The sequence below is a fragment of the Chrysochloris asiatica genome, unplaced genomic scaffold, assembly GCF_000296735.1.
Source record: "Chrysochloris asiatica unplaced genomic scaffold, ChrAsi1.0 scaffold00054, whole genome shotgun sequence".
NCBI classification, from domain to species: Eukaryota; Metazoa; Chordata; class Mammalia; order Afrosoricida; family Chrysochloridae; genus Chrysochloris; species Chrysochloris asiatica.
In genome coordinates this window covers 2,481,159-2,506,482 of record NW_006408572.1, presented here as the reverse complement: position 1 = coordinate 2,506,482, position 25,324 = coordinate 2,481,159, and the positions used below count along the sequence as shown (strand labels likewise).

The 25,324-nt window shown below is 39.5% G+C and overlaps 1 protein-coding gene across 1 annotated transcript in view; it reads right to left on the bottom strand.

Annotated features, from left to right (window-relative positions):
* Nucleotides 1-3,960: 3,960 nt before the first annotated feature.
* The window catches only part of RPA1 (replication protein A1, 70kDa), a 65,701-nt gene continuing 44,337 nt past the window's right edge, over nt 3,961-25,324 (bottom strand). The window contains exons 6-17 of the mRNA XM_006863455.1: nt 23,349-23,447; nt 21,007-21,139; nt 18,006-18,108; nt 16,697-16,765; nt 16,365-16,557; nt 16,070-16,209; nt 15,478-15,626; nt 13,100-13,232; nt 10,608-10,784; nt 7,929-8,036; nt 5,495-5,581; nt 3,961-4,065 (exon numbers count right to left, since the gene is read on the bottom strand). Of these exons, the coding sequence (XP_006863517.1) occupies nt 3,961-4,065; nt 5,495-5,581; nt 7,929-8,036; nt 10,608-10,784; nt 13,100-13,232; nt 15,478-15,626; nt 16,070-16,209; nt 16,365-16,557; nt 16,697-16,765; nt 18,006-18,108; nt 21,007-21,139; nt 23,349-23,447 (1,496 nt within the window). The remainder of the gene's footprint in view (nt 4,066-5,494; nt 5,582-7,928; nt 8,037-10,607; nt 10,785-13,099; nt 13,233-15,477; nt 15,627-16,069; nt 16,210-16,364; nt 16,558-16,696; nt 16,766-18,005; nt 18,109-21,006; nt 21,140-23,348; nt 23,448-25,324) is intronic.

Below are 25,324 nucleotides of genomic sequence, written 5' to 3'. Positions count from 1 at the left end.
CAGTCCCTTCCGTGGGCCAACAGTTAATAGTATTTACCTCTAGTCACTCTTAAGTCTTGCATTCCTTCCTATGTCTTCCACCACCTTCATCTTTCCTGCTAACCTCCCTCTTGTTGCATACCTTAACTTTTTAAAGTCTTTTAACTTTTTACAACTGTGACCTCATTTATTTGTCCTTTTGGAATTGATTTTCACTAAGCATAATGTCCAAGTCCATCCATGTTGTTTCAGATTCATCATTCTTCTTCAACATTGCATAGTGTTCCATTGTATGTATGCACCAGTTTGTCTAATCATTCTGGAGTTGACAGGCATTTAGGCTGTCTCCATCTTTCTGCTATTGTGAATAATGCTGTAATGAACATGGCTATGTATATAACTATCTGTGTCACGGCTCTCATTTCTTGAGGATATATACCAAGTTGGGGCATTGATGGATCATACAGTATTCCTAACTTTTTGAGGAAGTGCCATACTGTTTTCCACAGTGGTTGCAAAGTGTGTTTGCAACCAGCAGTGTAAGAAGGTCCCAGCAGTCTCTCCACACCCCTGCAAGCACTAGTTTTCTTAACTTTGTTACCAGTACTGGGGTCAGATGGTATCTCATTGTTGTTTGGATTTGCAAGGATAATGCACTGGACTGCAAGGTTAGTTTTGAGCCACAAAAGTTTTAAGTTCAAATCCACCAGTCACTCCTTGGAACTCCTATACAGGGTTGCTGAGTCAGAATGGACTCAATGGCACTCAACAACCATGGCTAATGATCACAAGCATTTCGTCATGTCTGTTGGCTGTCCAGGATCTCTTCTTAATTGACCAATCAATTTCCACAAGGTCACTTAATCCTACAGGATTGTTTCACATACTCTATCTGCATAGTATACCGACCAGCAGCTTGCAAGATTGTGGCCGAGCCAATCATTTTTGGCAGAACTATAAATCCAAAGCCAGAAAAGTCCCTATATGAGACACCCATACATCAGACAGGTCCAAATAGTCCCCTTTCTTTTTTAAGGCAAACAATAACCCTCCACATTGGCTTAAATGAGATACACTCATGCAGCTTAGTCTTAAATAAGGGAAAAATATCTCAACTGTCGGAGGGACAAGTGAGTTATTTCCAAAAGTCAGAATTCTACCAACAGAGTGAACTGTATAAGACTAAGAACTAAAAAACTAGTAAAAAGGAGGGGGCATGGAAGGAAGAAATCCTTTCTGAGATAAGGAAAGAATCAATTTACTAGGGGAGTATCAGCCTTCTAACAAGTGAAAAGTAGGAAAAGAAATTAACAACCTGTTTCATTTTCCATAAATAAACCTTGGAAGGCATATTGCCAGAGAAACATAAGGTTCTAAGGTTCAATATAAACCTTTATATACTAGGCTGCCAAACTTCACTTTTAGACCGTGTATTAATTATATAGTCAATACCATGGGTTTCATTAGTGTATTACATACCATGATCAATATTATTTATACTTTTCAGATAGGCCACTCAGAAGAAAAAAAAAGATCAGGGGAGGGGAAATTCTTGACCCTGAAGTTCAACAAAGTCCTAAGAGCACACCAGAGATTAGCTGGCCTTTAATGGAAAGCATAAAACACTGAAAATATGGACAGAAATCAGATTTCTTTTTTTTTTTTTCCCAGTCTCTTTCACAATGAGACTAGAGGGAATTCAAGAACCATTTAAAATAAAGGCGAAATGATTAGATTTTCCCACCCTAATTACTTAATGTTGATGTCATGGTGTATGCAAGTAAACATTGATCTACAAGTGAAAGATGAGAAATAGAACAACATGAACAGTCTTTCGAGGTAAACTATATCCAAGAGAATTCTAAGAACTGTGGGCCAGAATCTATTTAGGCAATCCTCAGGGACCTCAATCTCTTAAAAGCATAGCAGTGGAGCCAATTTCTGATGCTCCTCTACTGGTGATCTGATTTTTAGCAGGAAAATCTGTTAAAAATCCTCTCTAGAGAGAGTCCCCCCTCCCCCAGGATTTCTAATCACATCCTTGTCGACAGGCTGGATCTGCCACACTGATCATTAGAAGGACCAGTCACCGGGTACAATGTCCTCCAGACATGTCACGGTAATACTAGTCTTCAGTCCTCACTGGGTCAGTACATGTTGGGGACAGAAGTGAATGCCAGGAGTGAGGAATAGCTAAAAAGACTGGTTACTGGACTGAAAGCTAGATCACTACTTCCAACCCACCATTTGTCAATCCAGAAGAGTGTGGAAGACTGTTATTTTCTACTCAGTGCTTTATAAGCAAGGTCAGACAGGAAAGAGCGTCTATAAAAACGGTTGAGGCCTCAGCTGGAAAATCAAGTGTAATCCAATGATCAGCTTCTGCGGCTAGAGAAGGGTAAGAAGGAAAATGTCTAAACTAGTGGGCCTGAGAAAAGGACCCTGTCCATGTCTGTTCTCAGGAATGGGAGCCATCCTGCCTAGAGTGAACTGGTTCCTCCCAAAAGCAGTTAGTCAGTAAGGGTGAAACAGACAAGGTCTTGTCACTGACTCCACAAAGAGCCTCCCTCTCCATGTGCTACATTTGCACCAATTAAAAACCAGGTCCTCCAGCTGCAGGTTCACTGCAACACTGCCCAGCTACTTGGAGAGAGATGTACAGCAAACACCAAGCTGTGGGTTGCAGCAACCTGATAGATAATTAATATGATTAGGAACACACAGAGCAAGCGTGCTCTTGCTGACTGAAAAGCCCAGTAGCATAATTACTGTTTTCTTACTAGCTCACTGTCTGTACACATTTCAAAGTCTGGCTGGTGTTAGACTGCTGTGTAAACATCAATAAAATCCCAAAGTGCCAGATCATCAGCATTCTTGGGCACACTGGCTTTTTGTTTTTAGGGTTTTAATTCTTTTAAAGATGCATTTCAGGGATGCAAACGTTAGGAAGAAAGATCTCTATGTCTTGGACTAATCTTCAAGTCTGTAATGAGTTAACATCTCCCCCAAGTGAACATTTATTATGAAGGTTAATTAATTGCTTACCAGTTACAAGAACACTTTGCATTCAAAGAAAGTAAGATTCACAGCATAGAATATACTGTTTATTCAAACAAAGTAAGGGAAACAAAGGGCTACTCCTTTCTAAATCATTTCTATTTAACATAGTTTTAATCAAGAATGAAACATACAAATGCAAGAAATATACACAGGTAGAACAAGTGTGCATTCACCAGCCCCAAATGCAACCTAATTGAAGTGAAAACTGAAGTGATGCTTTGTAGTTGCCTGGATTTCCCTAGGGGACAGCAAGTCAATGCTTATCAGCCTTCCTCAGAAGAGACAATTTTGATTAATATCAGACCCTTCTGACTCAGTCTATTAAACCCTGAAGGAAGGATATTCTTCAGATATAAGAGATATGTCTTTGATTAATAATTCTACCGTATTGCCATTCCAAGCACTAACAACTATGTGGCACACCTCTAGAACAGAGAGCCTTTGAATCCCAGGAAGGCCCACTTACTAAACTCTCCAGATTCCTTGCAACCACTTCTCTGCTCTCATCCCCGTGACGGAACCCAAGTTGTGATGGTGTCACCACTGGAAGAGTAAAGCCTTCGTTACATAATTTCTTTCACTGTTTGCATATTTGGGGTCAATTACTTGTGACATAATTTTTGCTTAATGAAAACAAAATGTTAATAAAATTGACACACGCCTGGGAGTGACTGGTACCACAGCTCCTGTGGACTGACCCCCAAAGTCTGTGTGACACAGTGTCATGCCGCTGCCATCTGAGCATCCTTTCCTTTGTCCACCAGTGGCTCCCACATAAAAGAGAAGCTGCTCAGCCCACCATAGAGCCTCTCTGCACTGTGCAGCTAATGTAGAATTGTCACATAGGGGGTGGGAAGAAATCGATCTCATCTCAGTTCTTTATTCTCAGACTTCCATCCAATCAGCACAACTTTCCTCCCATTACTGCATGGCATTCTTCCTGATGCTCATGATCAGCCTTCTACCATAGTCCCTGTAGTCCACAGGCTTCACATCCACCACAGAGGCTTTAATTCGAGACTCATCCTTTGAAAGGAGAAAAGCAGTTTGTGAGAAAATGCTGGCATGGAACAGTGGTAATAGCCCCCTCCTTGAATTCAGCGGCTTCAATGTTCCCAGGATGAGAAAACAGATGTTCTGGATTCTAATAAAGGGCACACTGTAAGTGAGCACCAAGTCCAGAATTTCTGGGGCAGGGATGGCAGACAGAAACCTCCCTTTGACAATGGCCCTTTTCACGCTTTCCTCTTGCTTCCACCAACACTCAGAAATCTAGACTCCACATGGGATGGATCTTAGAAGGCTTACCTAGTTCAACTTACTCTATTTACAGAGTAGGGAAGAGAAGTCCAAAGAGGGTAAGTGACTTGCCTAAAGCCACACAAGTTGGTAGTTCTGAAAGCTGAGCTCTCTTTCAAAAAAAGCTGCTTGTGGTATCAAAGAAAAAGCATTTGAGGCAGCGTCAAAGACCTGGTTTGAGTCCCATCTCAGCTCTGGGGAAGTCAATCTCGATGCACTGCATACTTTAGAGCCATACAATGACAAGGTGGCTGAATGACTCTTCAAGTCCCTGACATTCTATCATACTGACATTGTTGGCCCTTATCTAATTTAATGCTTACAAAGCCAAATACCTCTACTAGCAGGTGTTAATGTTTAGGCCTAATAATCAAACAACAGAATGAGTAAACCCTGTAACAAAAGCAGTGTTTCCCGAATTCTCTCTCTTCACTTGTTCATCTATATCCAGGGATTGGCTAGAGCCTCTAGAGGCAGAAAGGAGTAACGCCCATAAAGGGTGCAGTTAGCTCAGGACTTCTCACAATGACAGATAAGCTTGGCTAAGAGCAACACTCTGAGGCTGCATTGCCTAGGTGGGAATCTTAACTCTGCCACTTGTTACGCACTCCTCTGATGCTTACCTTTTTTCATTGGTACAATGGAGGTAACAACAGTTACTTAGGTAGGGTAACGATCAAGTGAGGTGCTACATGTAAAGAGTTTAGAACTGTGTCTGGCAGATATTAAGTGCTCAATAAATGCTGCTTTATTATGACTATTTTACAGGCAATTTAAGGAATCTTAAAGCTAGTTTTAGCTACACATTGTCTTTACTTTATATGCTGATTTTAGAACCTAGCTTGTGGAAAATAAGATACATTATCAATTTTTGTCAGAATACAGATGAACTAAAGAAAAAAAGTTTTCATGAATGCCATATGCTATTTCACCCTACATGCCTGACAATGGACAAGACAGTTCACACACATCCCAAAGTCTGTTTCTTCATCTAAACACAGGGCTAGGAAGATCCACTGAGTAATGAACATAAGGTGTTTAGGATTGGGTCTGGCACACAGAAACAATTAACTGACAGCTCTTGCCATGCTGCTGACAGGTGACAAACAGCAATTTTCCAACGCAAACCTTCTGCACCCAAGGTGACCTTACTTACATTGTATGTCTCCAGTTTGACCCTGATCTTGAATGTAAATGACCGAAAGTTGGCGTTCTGGAAAGTTTCCTCAAATGCCTGCTCATTCTGAAAAAACAAATGCAAAATTTTAAGACATCAAAACTACTAGCCCACCTGAAAATATGTTTTAAGAATTTTGAAGACACTTTGAGACAAATCTTTCCCTAGTGGTTTGAAATTCATTAGGAATGATTAACCTACAGGTGACATTATATTAAAACATTTAAGGAGAATTTTATTAAAAATCAAATACTCTAGAGAAATGTATTTCTATTCTTCGAAGATTTGACATGGAATAGACCTGAGGCCCAACACTATCATCATGAATTTAAGCACTGGGGTGGGGTGGGAGAAGACAGTTCAAACTGTTACACACATTATTTCCCTCCGTCTCTGTGGTCCTAGCTATAGATCTGGTGAGAAGTATAGAAGACATGTGAGGTGGACAAACATTACGAGCATTCTGGGAAACAGTCCCTTCCCTCTTTCACTTGCCCCTCAAATGCTATTTTATTTCTAGAAGAAGTCTGATAAACAGAGCGATTAGAAAAAGCATTTTATATAAAATAAACTTCTAACTATAAAAAATTAACAGTTAAGTAGTATCTTCGTAAACCATATGTAACACGGAAAAAGCTTTGTTATATAGAACTGTGCTTTGTAAAGGTTACTTTACCAAAAAACAACAGAAAGGCCCTCTGGGCTTTCAAATATGTAAATAAAACATACTAAATCTTCAGAAAATTATACCAGTTACCATTCTTCCTCCAAGATTAGGGGAAGCATGGAGTGCATATTCTAAGAACGTCGTGCTTCCTGAGGGAAGCATTTCTATACGTCCTCATTCAGCAGCAATAAAACAGTCTAACATAATAAGCTAATAAAAAAATTCTGAAAGGCTGCCTCGAGCCTTAAAATCTGATATGAAAATAGAGGACCTGGCAAAACAGACAAAAGATACCATCAGATTTTAAAGTCAATTCCAGTTATTTTTATAAAAGGACATGTTGGGACTCTTCAAAAATCTCAGACAATTTAAAAAAGAGGTGGTGGTGGGGGGACAAGCCAAATGGACAAAAATGACAACAGGAAGGAACAAGGAAAGCCCACCAAAATAAACAGCAAATCCTTTTTCTTAGTGGCCTTTATGAGCATTCTAATCAATGTGCAGGAAATGGGCTGGGGGTGGGGGAAAGATTTAAAAGATAAAAGCTAATTTATGGGGCTCAGAAAATACTGTTTACTCAACAACAAAATAAAATTATTTAAAAAATATATATATTGCTTATATTAGTATTTATATGTTTCATCAGAGCAACTACCTTTTCTAAGTTTAACATACTAAGCAATCCATCCCCTGCATTAAATAAACCTAATACGTAAAAATGCAAATTTATAATAAGGAAACTAATTAGAGTTCTGGTGTGGTGCTGTGAGTTAATGCGCCAGACTGCAAAGGTCGGCAGTTCAAGCTCACCAGAAGCTCCTTGAAACCCTATACAGGGTTGGTATGGGTCAGAACCCACTCGACAGCACTTAAGAACAACATGATGTAAAATGTAAATTTATAATAAGGAAACTGATTAGATCATCTGATAAAGTCCATTTATAAGAATTGCATCTGACTACCTGAAATAGTCCTGGTATGATGCTGTAGGATAAGTACTGGACTGCAAAGTCGGTTTGAACCACAAGGTCAGCAGTTCAAGGGAAACCCTGTACAAGGACTAGACGGCACTTAACAACAACAACCTGAAACATAAGTACTTTATATGTGCATTTAAACAGGATTTGACGGAACTTTTCAGAAAGACGTATAACAGTACTTTAAGAAGCCTTCCAGGTCTGTCTCAATGACCACAGGCATACTATCTCTGGTATGTTCATGGTAGCAAGAGTTCAGACTATCAAATGATTTGTTTTCAAAGTACTTTAGTATTCATTACAGGCAATCCCCAGATTACAAACAAGCTCTGTCACCAAGCTTGTCTGTAAGTCGAATTTGTACCTAATTTGGAATAATGTCAGTCAAATGTCTGTCGTAGTCTATAATATATAGTGTACCTTTTTTTGTGTAAGAATATTAAATAACTACTTCCAAATGCATGAAAAGATCTTTTTAACACAGTAATAATAATGTTTTGATGCACGTCTCAAAGTACGTCTCTCTTTTACTAGGAATCATTGTAGTGTTGGAGGTTTGCAACCTGGAGACGAGCTGTACTTCATTACCTAACTGTTGTGTATCCAAAACTGACAAAATTAGACAAAATCAGATGGACTCTCAAATATCATCAGACTGAGAATCTACATATACTACACAAAAGAGACACACCAAAAAGTATTACAAAGCAAAATGGGACCAGCGGTAGAGCACAGAAAACAACTATGGAGATAATAACATGTGGCTGACCTTTTCTTTTAACTCTCCAAGGTATGCAGCGTTTTGTCCAAGGATGGCTTCTGCAGATTCCTGGAAACAAGTTACCCACTGATTCTCTAGAAAATCGGCAATATTTACCTAAAAAAACACAACTCTGTATTATTACAACAAAGAAACAAGAAAAGGAAGCCTGTCTGGAGAATGGTAGATTAACTCATTACAATGATTAACTAATTCCCAAAGAAAGACATAATGTCACTATGTTCTTTGCAAATACTGTGAAAGCTAATACAGAAAAAGTTTAAAATGTTCAGTCTCATCCACAGCAGGAACACCATATGCTGTGGATGTGTGGTTTTAGATCTCAGTGGGGACACAGCTCAACTACACTCTTTCATATGCAGATACATGGACATGGGACTCAATCCCCCTCCAACTCCAATGGGCTTTGGACTAAAGGTTTTACACAAGTTTCCAATGAATCAGGGAGGTTTTCTGCATTTTAAATCATACAATCTTCAGTCACCAGAAGTCTCAAGAGATGGGACTAAGTCACTGCTGAGCAACACCAATTTTATCCAGCATCTGAATGAACATTAAAGTCTCTCCAATTAGACCATGGCCATAAAGTTAAATAATACTGTTATCTTTTAATTCAATTTTCCCAAGATTTTTCTGAAACCCCTCGTATCAGAGAGTCAAAGAAGAAAGTGAGTATCAAAGAATCTAGTTGCTAAAGGAAAAGACTTTGTAGAAAAAAAAAAGCCAAGGTTTTCTTTTTAAGGTTATCATTTTGATGATTTTACATATTCATTTTGCATGTACATGGACCTTATAACATCCAAAGTCATGAGGAAATATGAAGAGATGTGAACAAAGTTAGAAGCACTTGCCAATACAAGGTAATAGAATCACTTACTGGAGCTCACAACTACTGGGAACCCCACTCTGTACCCCTAAGAGGAAAAGAGCACTACAGTGCACAGGGGCTAGGAAGCAGGTGTGTGGATGCTGCTGTTGTTAGGAGCTGTGTGACCCTGTGCACAACAAAACGAAACACTGCCCGGTCTCTTGTTAGGTTTGAGCCTATTGCTGCTGCCGTTTCAATCCATCTCTTTGGGAGTCTTCTTCTCTTTCGTCAACACTTTACTTCATCAAGCACAGTGTCAGGGAGTGGTTCCTCCTGATGACATGTCAAAGAAAGGTCTTGAAAGCTTCACTCCATTCACGTGTTCTTATGGTCAACTCTACTTTGAGGAGGCAGCTGCTCTTTCCCCATCGTATTCTGAGTCCCTTCCAACCTAAAGGGCTCATCTTTCGGTACTATGTCTGACAATGTCCTACATGCTATCCTTAATTCAATGAAGAGTTCACAAGAAATTTGATGCATAAGTAAAACTTTCTGGCTGAACTAACATTTTAAAGGGCAATTAGAATGCAGAAAAGGTAGATAAAAATCTGTTACTTTTAAATTTAAGATATTTTCTTAAAAATTTCCTATTACAACAGCATTCATTGAAAAAAAAAGGAAAAAAAAAATATAAAGACAGTAAAAACCAACCAGAAATAATCATTTCTGGTGTTTGGCCTTTCAATTTGTTTTCTATGGGTGTGTACATTAAAAACATACCATTCTCTAATTTGCTATTTTTTAGTCTTAATTAATAATAGTCTACAAACATTTTAACTATATAAACTTTGGCCAGTAAAAAGCACATTTTAATGCTTTCATGGTATTCTACTCTATGGATATTCAATAAAGGAATTAACCAACAGATAGTAAGGATATTTAAATTGCATCTATTTCCCCCCCCCAAAGTACACAACTGTAAAATAAATCACATATATACATAGGTGGTGGTGGTGTGCTGTGGAGTTGGTTCCGACTTATAGCAACCCTGCACAGGGTTTCTGAGGCTGTAAATCTTTACAGGAGGAGAACACCTAATTTTTTACCTGCAGAACTGCTGGTAGTTTCAAACTGCTGACCTTGAGGTTGGAAGCGCGACTTGTAACCACTATGTTACCAGAGCTCCATATTATTTTATATATATATATATATATACACACACACATATAAAATCTCTAATGATTTCCTTAGAATAAAGGCCCTTCAGATATTTACTGTGTCAAAAATAAAAACATTTTTATGGTATCTGCCTTATCACTGCCAAATGATCTTATAGAAGAATGTGAATGCCCATCTTCTTGTAACTTCACCATCAAACTGACACCACACAGTTTAAAAGATCTTTAGCGCAGTAACAGTTTTTAAATGCAAAAGGCCAGAGCCCACCATCAGCACCCAGGTAAGTCACATGCCTCTGAAGTGAGCTAGCTACAGGCATTGGCTGTGTAAGTACCATTGCTGCTCTCCAAAAATGCCATTTCAAATTACTTTTCTTTGTACCATTAGCTGGCGAGTGCCACCAAAGCTGTCACTATGTTACATGCACAACAGACGGAGATCAGCCAGGGTATATAAATACAACTTTATGGTATGGAAGAAAAAAAAAAAAAACTTTTAGGAGAAAACAGACTGCTATTCAGTTGCGTGAAAGGCTCTGCATTTCCTAATTTATGACACAATCATATCAGCTCATTAGCACTTACTGCGGGCTTGCTACCATGAACTATCAGGTTACTGTACCTGGGCAGCTGGCACATAACAGGGACCTGATAAACACCTCATCTTCCCACTCTACTTACTGACAGGATCATGCGGTACTTGAAATTGGGAAATTCGCTGTCACACTTCTCACAGCGGTATAGTCCATTCTGTTGATCAATCACTTTCTTGTTGCAGTCCTGAGTTGGACAGGCCTGGTACATACAGTTCTCCTTGCGAAGGTACACCACTGTTGCCACAGAGCTGAAATAGTCTGCCTTCAGGAGAAACAAGTGACAGGGACACAGAGCATCAAACCCATATTCAGGATTGAACTTAGTGGCAGCTCAGAGCTTGCCCTTACATAAAAGCGCTAAGTGTTTCTATATTTTAATTCTCAGGTTCACTTCGTGATTATAGGGAATTGTCCATTCTGGACTCTTAGAAATCATATGGGCTGGCTACAAAACCCCTGAAGGGAAATAAACCAAGTTCTAATACACAGAATTCCTTGGAAACAGGAACACTAGCTCTAAATTAGTTTAAAATGGAAATCCTTTTTCTTCTTTGAAGACCATGTGAAAAGATAAAGATTAGTTTTCAAGAGATAAAGTCTTACTCCTACTATAACCCACCCATGGTAATAGACCTATGAAATGTAGAGTGCTAGACCAGAAAACTCTAGTACAGCTATGGCCAACCATTCCCATCTGCAAATTCTTTTAAAGTTATGGCAGAGAATTTCAGGACTTCAGATTCATTCTTATCTTTGCCTAGGGCAGGATCAACAGACGAGAGAATAAATTTTAGCTTTATGGATGACATCGTGATATTGTCTCTGTTGCAACTACTCCACTCTGCCATTGTGGTGCATAAGCAGCCACAGACCATATGTAAAGGAGTGTGTTTAGCTGTGTTCCAAGGAAACTATTGTGTAAAACCTGGAGGCAGAGGAAAAGAGGACGTTGGGGTGGGGGCAATGGTTTTCGTTAAGGGAAAGGAAAACATTTGAAAATGAACAGTGGTCATGCTTGCACAACACAGTGACAGGTTAACGTCATCAAACTGTAAAAATGAAAACAGACGAAACGGCAAATATTCTGTTACACATTAAAAGTAGCAAGCCAGAACTGGCCCTGGGCTAAGGAGGGCAAATTTAGTTGATTGCAAAATTAATAGTAGCGAGCACTTGTGCTTTCAAAATTAAGACACCACTGATAAGTAAATCTAGCAAGGATTAAGCCATGTGTTTGGGGTTTTGTTTTTTCACCACCACTGAGAGGAACGGAAATGAGTCATTCTTATAGAGCTACCCAGGTGTAGCTTCTTATGGTGCACCCTGAATTTAGCGTCAGGCCAGCAAGCTCGAGGGCTGTCTCAGGCCAAAAGAGGCAAAATTATACTGTGATATAGTCAGAGAGCTTGGGCTAGTTTCCAATTTAGAAGGTTCTAGAGGAAACAAGATTTCTTGGCAACTGCCCAAAGCATCTTTCTATAGAAGCGGGGCTTCAAAATCTTCATGGGAAAATTCCATTATTTTTGAATCCCATTTTTCCATGAACCTTGTGAAGATTCCCTCATATTTCCAGGTTAGATCCAGATTCAAAGTGTGACCTGAGAATTTGGGTGCAAACAACTGTTTTCGAGGATTGATCTCTTATTACCCACTATCTAAGAGAGACACAGGGGAGGCCAATGGAACTCCAAAAGTGTCTGTTTCTATGACAGGACAACTCAGAAACGTCCAGTGTTTAATGTTCAAGGTGTTATATAGAAATTATAGTGCTGTAGATGACAATGATGGATACGAAAACAATGAATTGGACAGTATGGAATAAAAACTATATTGTATATTAGGAAGCACAAAGGAGAAACAAATGATTTAAATATTCAACTACTGACAGAATGCATGTTTGAGTCACAAGGGGAGGAGGGCCACCGGAAAGGGCAACTGCCAACTAACTCCAGAGTCAACTCTTGTGAGAGGATCCTGCCAACTCTGTGCCTAATCAGAGGCTAATGTTCTATAGCCAGCTAAAGTGTGTGTAAACTGCCAATAGCTGACACTGAACCTGGTACTTAATACTAGTGAGCTACAACCTCAAAAAGCATCTTCTTGACATGTAGGCACTTCAACTTGCAGGAACAATCACAGAAAAGCAGACTGGAAAGGCAAGTCCTATTATTACTAACAGTTTTACTTTACCAGCCTCTAGGTTGGCAGTTTGAGCCCGCCAGCTGCTCCATAGGTGAAAGATGAGGTTTTCTGCTACCGCAAAGATTTACAGCCTTGGAAACCCTGTACAGGGGGTTGCTGTAAGTTGGAATCTACTCGACGGCACTTAACAACAGTTTGCTAGTCAGGATTCTTCACATTTTCTGTCCCAACACACCTGAGGGACAGGACATACCCCGATCACTAAGTGTAGCCCCTTCACTCTGCATGAGTCTCCCCCATCCTGGTCAGGGTCTCAGTTAAGTGTCATTGCTCAGAATTAACATCTGACAGCTGGTCTCAGATAATAGATTTGAAAACTTGTCCTTTTGCACACTGTATGTGCTTTTATGACGAAAAGTTAGGAACACAGGCTACCTTGTCACCCTGGCCCAGGTTCTCTGATTTGACCTCATATAATGTTTTCCAGTTGGTGTTGCTCCCTCCTATTCCTCCACTCTTTAGATCAGAGATGGAAACACCATCTAAGGCTTGTCCTTCTGAGTCAAACCTGAAAAAGTAACAAAGAATAGTGAGTGACAGGCACTTGACAAACTTCTCTAATGGGCTACTGGATCCTATGTGTTTCATAAAGGCTATCCATCCTCCTCCTCTGCCCCACCCCAAACCTTTTATAGGTCAGTTATATCTGGGCTAAAATTATTATCTTCCTAATTGTATCTTAAGTCTACAGAAACAAATGAATGACCCTCTTTATCTCAATTGTTTTGATGCCCCCAAGTGGTCAAGACACAGAGTGTCAAAGCACCACAGAACCTTTTCTTAAATTAGCCTTGCATAGCAACACTGGCCAGAGGGCCCAAGGCCTAAAAACAGTAACTGAGAATGTCAACAACAAAACAGCAGTAACACAGAGCTCTGGTATGTGCTTGGGGCCACTGATGCTCATTCTAGGTCGGCAGCCACATTTTTATAATCACTGAAATGTATCCAGATAGAGAGGGACAATCATATTCTAATAGGTTGGCAAAAATGTTTCCATGGTGAAAGATCTCTTAAGCCTGATATAGAGTCCAAAAGATTACATAACCCAAAGCAACTGACTAGGAGGCATTATCTATTTTCTTGTTGTCAATTTACCTTCTTAGTGAGATTTTTCTGGTGCAGCTATTAAAGCAAACTTTCATTAAATTACTGCCAAAATTGATTATTTCTTGACCACATCACAGCTGAAGTGAAGCAGGGGAAAGGGAGAAAGTGGCTCAGAAACATAGTTGTGGCAGGGGGGAGTCAGCCTGAGATTAAAAATTTGCCAAATGTCATTCCAAAGGTGGATAACTGCAGCTGACCACACCCAGAACAGTTCCTCAGACAGAGACTGCCGAGCAGAATGGATGCTGCCCGCTGTTGCCAACAATTGCCTTCTCATTCTGTCAGGTAAGCGGCTAAATCCGTCAGAGGCACAGCATGGCCCATAAATCTGTTTCACCACCACTAGCTACACAAGTTTACGGTTTCAAAAACTCCAAGGAGACATTTGCTACCAAAGACAGCTCATCAGGAGTCAACAGAGCAAGGAGAGAGGCAGCCCTTCTTATTATAAAAAGTCTACATTGTTATAGACAAGATCTAAACATCTCAAATCCTTGCCAAGGTGGAGTATGTGCACCAAACTTTCTCTTTGATCAATGCCAGGTTATTTTATTCTAGGGACAGAAATGTCTTTTGAAGTTGATGGGGATCATGGTTGTTGACAAGTGAAATATGAAGACCTCAATGCAAGCATCGATTAACCTGGGGTCAAGCCCACAGCCTGAAAGAAAACCAAGCAATGAGAACAAACCAAAGCCACGTCTATTTCTGGTCAGATATTTCCTGGGCCCTGCTTTGTAAGGCAACGCCAGCTGTATACAGAATTAAGTATCTGTGGATCATACTCATGAGGCTGGCATCATGCAACATGTACATGTCAGTATACTTTTAACTTAAAACTTTAAACATACATACTATCACTACTGGCTCACATTAGACTGAAAACAAAAGTGGCGAATACGTCATATGAAATAATGCCTTTGTCACTTAAACACTTCAACATGGTTTGAAATCAAATCTCTGTGATTACACCTATATACAATATTTAAGCTCAAGCTTGTTAAAGTGTTTTCAATGACCACATCACTTCTTGCATACATTTCAGTTTAAAGTGTTCTTTTAAGGCTGAGTTTCAACACCCTAAAAAACTAGATCTATTGATGAGATTTTAAGGGCTCTTCTCATCCCTTGAGTGCTTTGGTAGTAACAATATAATGCCAACAATAGCTCACTGTTCCCACCATAGTTTATCACAGAATCCAATGAACACACAGTTGAAGATGTGATGGGCACCAAGGACTTAAGAGAGTAAGAAAGCACTTCTCTCCCAAGGCACACAAGCCCGCAGCTGTAAACTGAGGAGAGAAAGTCCCCCTCAGGTCACAGCACCTCAGAACAGAACTACTAAAGCCTGGCTGCACCCTACTTCAGCAGGATCCAGGTCAGCGTGCAGCACTTTCATTGTAATTGCTTCCTCTGACTCTTCAGGTTTGTCATGGGATTACAGGGTTGTCAGTTTAAGGGCTCTAAAGCCATCCTCTCAGAAGGTAGAATGCCTCCAAGAAAAACAGAAACTGTTCTATTCAGTAACAAAGCCCCCTGCTTGGCAGACTGCTCACATACTGGTCATAAGAACCAAAAGAAGGAGCACGTCTCAAAGCCCAGGCTCAAACAGCTCCTTTGTTTAGACCCATAAAACCTACCATCCACGAAGCTTATAGGCCTCTGGGATGTCAGGGTTCACAATGACAGTGCTTGAAGACAGTACAGAGAGGCTCCGTCCACCGAAGTCAGAAACTCTGGCTCCTTTGATGGCCATCACAGGCTGTCTAGAACCATCAAATCTATCAGCCTGCATAAAAACAAAACCACCAAACACACACAAGTAAGTGTTACTGGCAGGCACATCTGAGGAAGCACACACAGAAGACTTTTATAAAAACAAGGAACAAGTCAATAGTAGAGTGAACGCAATTAAATGGTAACATGGAATTCATACATGATAGACTGCACGCACACAAGCATCTGCTTAGACATAAGTCAAAAAACTAAGCTATTACTATGTTCTTAGAGTAAGAGAAAAGTGAGTTTCACTATGTAAACCTTTTAAATCATAGCAAATCTCACAGAAGTGAATCAAAAGATTTCAAATATACCCCAGAATCCCCAACCCTTCACTCTGACATGGTTAGAGCCCTATTAACTCGCAGGACAACAGTACCCATCCATTTCAGGAACTCTTTATGTCCTTGTCTTTCTGCACATGTTCTGACTGCTCTCAATGCAAGTACTTACATCTTCTCCCCACAGTGTAGCTGACACCACCTTCCCCGACATGTCCATCAAGTAGATATTTCTCTTAGAAACTTCTCTGTTGTTAGACTTCACTGTGATTTTAGTGGCATCTTCACAGCTCTTGCAGATCCCAATTATGTCTACAACATAGGCATTACGTTTTAGAAAGAGATGGTCACGGCTCCCATTATATGGCCCAAGACCGAAAGTGGAGCACTTAAGCCTTCCACCTTTGTGTTATCTTGCAAATAAAACTAATAATCAGCTTTCTCATTTTTCCTCTACATGGACTTACCTACAAGTGAGTCTTTGGATTTATTTTCTAGGTCATTAATCCCTGTGAAATCAAACTGAACTGTAGGTAAATGACGGTCATCTTCACAGGGTATGACAGAAGTCTCATTATTGAAGGTCATCTCATAGTCATTTTTAACAGCTGTGAATTGTTTGTTAGCAATCTTCAAGGTACCTTTTGAGAAATAATAGACCTGCAAGAGAAGGCAAGCCATGGAACATCCATTCAGTCATATATAAAAGCCTTCACCACCCTCACAACTCTCAAAGAGCCCCCTCATTCCCAGGCCCCCAGTCAACCAACTTTCAGTTCTAAAATCAAAGTTGCTGTACCTTGTTCACTTCAATGAGGGGAAAGAACTTGTCCACTTGCTCATTGAAAGCAGTAGCGCGAATTTCACCCTGCAGAAAAAAGTGAGAACCAGTTAGAAATGTGTTGTCCAACTTGAAGCTTTACCAGTGAAAAACAGGACACTTTAGTATCAAAATGGTACCTGTTAGCTATCATAAATGGGATCCATGAGAAGCCTATAGACAGTCCAGAAACATACATTTTAGTCTTTGATCATTCAAGCAATTTATTAGCCCTGATGAAAAAGTGGAGGTTCAGCTAGCTAAACCTGTAATCATGCGTTACTAACCTCAGTTAGAGACCTAACAGGGGGTAGGGGACAACCACAGCAGTGAGTTTAATATTCTAACAAAAAGAAAACATTTTAGATACAGAGTGGCACGACTGATGCCCACAGGGGAGTGTGTGGAACACGATGAGTCACAAGCTTCTGCAGGATAAGTGAGGAATTATTTCATACTCAGGAGTCATCGCCAGAAGTGTCCCAATCAGTCATATTTTCAAGTTGCTTAGGGTTTGATTTTCACTTTTACTTTTCTGTCAGTCAAAATGCTATGGATGGATAAGAAGCTGAAATAAATAGCTAAAATGTTACCCAGCTGATGCAGATCAGACCAATGACTCAGCAAAAAATTAGGTTCTGACATTGTTTGTCATGACACAGTTGATATATTTAGGGTATTATCCCATCTTCAAAAAAATGAAGGGAAAAAACTGCCTTTTTTCTGTCCTCTTAGGGTTTGAAAAACTAGGAAACATGCAGCACTTTGAAAATTACACTTGAAGTATATTTTTAGGATTTATCACCGAAATGAATGGACAGACTCCACAGCTTGGAAACATTCTAGTCTTGTGATTGTGGTTTTGTTTTATTTAAATAAAACGCATAAAGAGTCTTCGCAGTCAGAATCCATTTCCCACAAAGCCCTTCATTTAGCCAGGTGGCTGCTGCCTGCCTTCTGCTTTGGTCCAGAGCTCCATTCTGCTCCTAAGCAGGTATCTTATTCCAGAGGACCAGATAAGCCTGCCAGCAAGTCAGACACAGTATCTCTAGTTCTTCCTTCCCATGTGCTACTTATAAAGCCAGAAAATGAACTTCTACGTCAATAAACGCTTTTATTTAAGATCAAGGATTTTACTTATGACTTTTAATCCTGTTCCCACATAGGATCAAAAGACTGTAAGGATGACAATTATGCCTCTTTGTTATTTTGCATCTGCCTGCACAGAGATGAGTCCTCTGTTTCTCAGAGTCAAGTGTTCCTCCTCCCCCACTTGACAAATACTCACACTTTCATCAACCATTTCTATAGAGAACAGCTTTCCTTCCCCTCGAGAATTGCTCCAAGTACGGATCTGACTTTTGTTGGTAACACGAGCGCAAATAGTCCATCTAAAAACCAAACAGTGTATTATTGTTTGAAGTCTTACTTAGGAAAGATTTGAAAGGTTTCCTATCATCTTCCTGTGGCCTTTCTTCTTTTATGCATTCCATTTCTCAATGTTAGCTGTATTTTAATTCAGCTAATTAAAACCCCCAAGATGACATACAGGCTTGACAGTTTATAGAAAAAAGCAAATAATGAAACATACAAGGTGATTTAACACTAACACATTCTCCTGTCAAATAAGTAAATTTATAAACTCTCCTCCCTTCTCCAAAAAGCATCACCAAGGCAACAATATCCCTTAATGAAAGGTTTTAAGCTAGAAAACACAGTAATACCAGCAATTATATTTTGCCACTATTTTCAATTAAGAGAGCTGATATCACTGGTGTCAAACTTCTGTCTCATTTCTAATATACGATGAATATAAATGTAAGGCTGTGAAACATGAAATGCCAAAAGAAAATGCTTTAAAGCAGTTATGAACAAAAGGCTACTTTTGTAAAGAAAAGGAGGTAAAGATCTAAGTAAGATCCAGTTTTGGAGTCAGAATGTTGGTGCTGGGAAATTTAGTTATATTATTTATAATTTCACCAGAGAAAAAAGCTTCCCTGTCTTAAAAAAAAGTTGTTGTTAAGTGCTGTCGTGTCAATTCTGACTCATAACAACCCTGTATAGGGTTTCTGGCAGTGGCTGGTGGGTTTGAATTGCTGACCTTGCAGTTCAAACCAATCTTGTGTGTTCTAGTGCTTATCCTACAGTAAGTACCACACCAAGACTCTTATCTTAAAAAAGTACTGAAGAACTAATAGAAACACATCTGGAAGAATTCTGGGGGGGATCACCAATTTTAAACTACTCAAAATAATTTTTATTGAAAAAAGTAATAAAAGACCTATGTTTAGGGCATATTAATGTGCTTAGTACAAACAACACATTCTTATAGCCAACTAACTCTTAATAATAATTCTCAGACTGAGTCATTTATGAGAAGATAAAACGTCTTCTGATATAGCACAAATATTTTATTTCACACAAAACACAAGACTAACAACTGATTCAAGCATTTGTTATTGTTGTTAAGTTCTGTCGAGTCAGTTCCGACCCATTGTGATCCTGTATAGGGTTTCTGAGGAGCAGCTGGTGAGCTTGAACTGCTGACTCTGCAGTTCAAACAAACTTTGCAGTCCAGCACATTAACCCACAGTGCCACACCAGGCCTCCTCTTCAAGCATGTTGTTAAGTGCCATCGAGGCGGTTCCAACCCATAGCGACCCTGTATAGGGATTCCAAGGAGCAGCCAGTGAGTTTGAAACTGCCAACATTGCAGTTCAAACCAATTTTGCAGTCCAGTGCACCATCAACCCACAGTGCCACACCAGGACTACTCTTCAAGCATAAATACCTTTAATTTTAAAAGTTTCAAAAACAAAAGCAGTAACAGCCAATTCTATTTTTCCATAAACGCTTTGAAACCCCCTTATACTTAGGTACAGCTAAACACTATATGGGATTAGATTTCTGGGTTCAAGGGTTGAGGATCATGGCTTCCCAGGTCCGACCAGTCAATTAGCATAACATTGTTTTTAGCTGTGTTCTACCTTCCTAGTTCAAGGAGCTCTGGTAGCGTAGTGGTTACGAATCGGGCTGTGAACCTTAAGGTTAGCGGTTCGAAACTACCAGCCGCTCCGCGGGAGAAAGATGAGGCTTTCTACTCCTGTAAAGGTTTACACCCTCGGAAACCCTGTACAGGGTCGCTATGAGTCGGAACCGACTTGATGGCACTTAATAACAACAACAAAACCTTCCTAGTTCAGTAGGTAGTGCCTGATGTCTTCTTTAAAGCTTGCCAGCTGCCAACCCAGATACAACAAATGGTCTCTATTTGTCTAAAGCAGAAGCAGCAGCAACCAGTAAGAGACCCAGGAATTAGAGAAGGAAATGGACTGCAGGTCTAATAAACTACATACACGACTACTACACCTCCTTGACCATGAGAACAGAACAAACTGTTCTGTTGTGCCTGACTACCACTACTGAGTATTTTGATTAAGGACCCAATACGTGGATCCTGATCAAAAGGAGAAAAATGTTGAGTAGAACATCAAATTCTTACAGAAATTTACTGGATCCATTAGGACTGGTGGTGGTGGTGTGCCGTGGAGTCGGTACCGACTCATAGCCACCCTGTATAGAGTTTCTGAGGCTGTAAATCTTTACAGGAGCAGAAGGCCACATCCTTCTCCCACAGAATGGCTGGTAGTTTCAAACTGACCTTGAGGTTAGCAGCCCAACTCATAACCACTAGGCTATCAGAGCTCCTATTAGGACTGGGGGAACCCCTAAATCTATAGTCCTAAAGTAATCTGTAAACACTAAACTATCACATGAAGTCAAACAAAACAACAGCTTAACTCAATTAATAAAAAAGCAAGTTAGCCTTGAACCGTTTGCTCTTTGAAAGATTTATCTATGTATGATCAAATTTACAAGAGTAACTCTAAAGCACAGATAAGCACTTTAAGAGGCAGAGAGAGTAAAAGTTAACGGCGGTGAAGCAATATGGGCACAGATACTGAGGAGGGTGACACAGTGTTAAGACTGTAACCAATGGCACTGGACTGCACATGTACAAAGTGTTGAATGGGGTGTATATGTTGTTGTGTATCTTAAAAAAAAAAAACAGAAGAATGAAGCATCACAAGCTATTGTGCCATTCTTTTTGATATAAAAGAGTTACAGGCTGTCACAATTTATACCCTTCTTTTCTTCAGGAAAAAAAGAGACCCATTTAACATGGTAGTGAGCCTGACATTCATGCATAAAAACACAAAAGCCCATTCATGATAACTTTTGGTACAATTGGCAAGTACACTGTGAACTTATTCTATGAAACAACTCACTTGGACTGGTAAGGGGTGAGGCTGGCAATGGGTACCACTTTGGACTGTGTCCCCCCAGGATTGTTCACCTGGCTGATACCTCCAGCCTTTCCAAATGTCTTTGAGGTACCATAAGCCTTAGACACAGTGGAACCTTTAAGATAAACAGAAAGGACAACCCATTATGTTAAGTGGCTTTGATAATAACCTTTGTTAAAAAAAAAAGCAACAGACAACAAAAACAACTCTCAATTACTGAGGTGCCTTCACAAATTTGTGCAAAATGAGAGGCAAAATGTTTCCTTTTTACTCTCCAAGAAACATGAAAATCAGAGATTGACGCAGGAGGCTAGAAAAACAATATAGAATCACAGCCCGGCACACAGAAGTTCATGATTGTATCTGCTGACGTAAGCCCTGAGGGTCAAGACAATGGTAATGAATTCAAACACTGCACCTTCTGAGGTCCATTCTCCTAAGTTTCTCTTACACCAAGGGACAAAAAACAGAGCAGAGAAAGAAAACCAACCTTCTTGACTGGTCAAATAGATGTCAAGTCATTAGGTATAAAAAAAAAATAAAAGGGAAGGCTATGAACTAAGGGCCATGCTTGGATGGATCACTTAAAGTGAAGGACACCTATGACAAATCATTTCAAAACATCCCAGAAAGACCCCAGTGCTCAATTGGTCAACAGGAGAAGTCTATGGGATTGGGTTTAATTGGGAACAAAAGACAAGAATAAGTTTTTGGTTCACAACATGTAGTTGGGTGGCCACTGTGACCCCTTCTGACTCCTTTATCTCAGCCTAAGCAGCTACTCTTCACTTGGAAAGAACAGAGAATTAAACTCCACTAGCAGATGAATGCCTTTATTATATACGGACTATTTCTGTAAAGCTTCAACCCCAAATTAAGACAATGTAATTTATTCAATGATTTTGTATCTCTTATACAATATATCCTCAGAATGGATTTTAGTTAAAAATACACACCTACCATTTATTTGTAATTTATTTATTGAGTTTTCATGGCATGTACCATACTACTGTTACATTTTACAGTACTCAGTAAAAACAAACAAACAAATATGGACGGTTTCTCATAATAAAATTTTCTAACTGGTAAAGAGAGACCAATATAATACAACAATATTATATTGTTATAACAATATAAAAGTAGTAACTAACTCAAGACTATATATTGATACTCATGTACTTTTAGAATACATGTGCAAATTATATGTATATGTACAATATACAATTGCATAAACACATACACATTTGTCTATTCATGCAACTTCTCATTCTAGGCAGCCTCCTCTCAATATACATCTAGTCCTTTTTTTCCTTTAACCTTTAAATTGATGTGTTTTTAGGAAACATTAACTAAGATAATTTTTTTTTTCAACCTAAAGATAATCAACTGGAAAACTGAATCTATGAAGGAAGAGGAAAGAACACATATTCGTATTTCAGCCTAAAGAAGAGCTTTCTAGATTAATCTATTTTACACCTGCTTTGACAGTACATAATTTGAGTTGCACATAAATAGATCTACTTATAAAGGCAGATAGATGCTAGCTAAATAATTAGCTGGATCTACTGACTAATATGTCCTGAAGGTTTTACAGAAACATTAGTGATGTCTTTATCTTGTTTTTCTTAGAATCTTCACATTGAAAAATACAAAAGAATAGTTGAGGGGAAAGAAGTAGTACACATGACAGGAAAAAAGGACATCTAAAAAGAAACCCAACCAATTCTTCAAAAGTCACTTATTTTCCTAAGTGACTTTTCAGATCAAGCGATTCCTAAAGCAAAGGCCCGAAAAGTAAACAGAATGATTCCATTTGAGCTTCTCAGGATCTGCTGTAGCAAAGTTAAAAGAAGAAAAACTCTTTCTTAGCCATAAATGAGAAGCAGAGCCTATGGCCAATAGAAATTACACTGTCTTCAAGCAAATAATAAGTGCTCAAGAGAGCCCCAAACAGGAAACTTGGAAGAGAGACAAGCCAAATATAGTAAACAGATCCTAGGTGGAAGAATTTAAAAAGTAAGCAAACTCGCAAAAAGTCAGAGGGTGTAAAACCTCAAGATGTGAGAAAATGTTAAGATAAACTTTTAACAGAAGATTACAGCATTCTGATCTTAAAAAAGGAATATGGTGAAATATCTTTAAAAGATTATCTTTGTTTTGTCATTCACACGCTTTATGGTAAGAATCTGAATTATTCTTTGCAAGAAGCCAATCTGTCATGAATGACATTCTGAAAATTCCCTTTAGTCCCAGATTAAATTTCCAAACATTATTCAAAAACCTGAGACACAAAATGAACACACCCCCTCATGTAGCAATCTTACCCACTCCTGAACTCCCATTCTGGTGCTGGGGTTTGCTGCTTGGTGGACTGGCTGCTGAGATGGGAGCAGGAACGACTTGCTGCTGTGGCTGTCCATGTCCTAAAGACCAAAAGGGAAAAGTCATCTTAGTGGAAATAATTTGGGATCAAGCATGTAAACTTAAGTAGAAGAAATATTCTGAGAAAGTATAAAATTTTGATTTTGTCAGAGCCTCTCAGGTCAGAAATCATGCTGGGGCTTTTCAACTTCCTGCAGTGAATTTGCTAGAGGTTTACTTTCTGTTTTCATCACATAAAAGGTTGGCTCCATTTAGCTTTCACCTGCTTATAATTGATAGCTTTCAGTTTTAATGAGGTTCTCCCCTAAAGCCTCGCCCATTTCTCCTGCATGAACCTTGCAGTAAAGTCACTGGGCTGAATCTGTGACATTACCACTATTTCCATAGCAACAAATCGATGTCATCAACAGAACGGTGTGTTCACCGCGGGATCTATCAGAAGAAAAAGCTGGTGGTAAGAAAAACCTAAAAGCAGTTCAATTGTCTCTGAAGTGTTCCTGCTTCAAAGGAAAAGGCGACATTCAGAAAGGATTCTACCCTTTCCCTCCCAAACAAAGCCACCTTATTCTGCAACTGACAGCTGGTGGAAAATAAGAGTTGAAAGATTCTTAGGTACCGTGAAGTGCTAGTGAACTGTCACAGCAGGGAGAGATGAGAATGGAGTTCAGAAGCAGGTGTGTCAAGGAAACAGGAAGATTAAAAGGAAAGGAGGGGAAATGAACTTGTCTCTCAAACAGAAAATAAGGAACACCAGAAGAGTATTTATTTGTCCTTCACCTTTTAGACCAATGTATATGAAGTTAAAAAATGTTTAATTTGAAAACTACACCTAGCTTTCTCAAATGACAGATTTATGAAATTTGATTCTGCCTTTGTGGCTGGCACTAAAGGTAAGAGTCAACCTCATCCAGACTGCTCGCCAGGAGTACTTGCAATAAATCTGAGCAGTGCAAACAATTAACGCGCTCGGCTGCTAACTGCCAAGTTGGCAGATTGCGTCTACCTGGAGGAGTCTCGAAAGAAACACCGCTGATCTATCTACTTCAGAAAAATCAGCCACCAAAACCCCCCATGGACTACAGTTCTACCCTGACATACATGCACTCACCATGAGTCGAAGTATACTTAACAGCAATTGGAAAGAGATTTATATTATAGGGGAAAACAAAATTATAGTGAGTTTAAAAAGTAAATGTAAAAAAAGCCACAGAATAAGAAAAGCAGAAAAAGACAGTGCTTGCAGTACTCTTTATTGTTGTTGTGAAGTGCTGTCGAGTCGGTTCTGACCCATAGCGACCCTGTATAGGGTTCCCAATGAGTATCAGTGCTCACAAAATGTCCTAGGAATTGAAATAGTGAGACCATTGCCGGAAAAGTCTTGTTTCTGTTTCATTCAGCTGCTGAGTTTCCCCAGGTACTAACTCAAATGGGCATCATACACCAGTTTAATTTACTTCTGCTAATATCGCTCTTGGAATCCTGGTATGGCATTGTAGGATAAACACTCGACTCAGAGGTCAGTCTGAACTGCAAGGTCAGTGGTTCAAACCCACCAGTCATTCCTTGGAAACCCTATACAGGGTCACTATGAGTCGGAACCAACTCGACAGCACTTAACAACAACAACAACAACAACATCACTTTTGGAGTCCTGGTGTGGCACCGTAGGATAAGCACTCAACTGCAAGGTTGACAGTTCAAACTCACCAGCCATTCCTTGGATACCCTATGTACACAACAAATACCACTCTTGGAGTCCTGGTGTACCTTTGTAGGATAAGCATTGGACTGTTAACCCCATGTTCAGTGGTTCAAACCCACTAGCTGCTCCTTGGAAACCCGTACACAGGGTCACTAACTAGATGGCACTTAGCAACATCACTCTTAATTGACACAACTAAATGAGAGTTAACAGTGT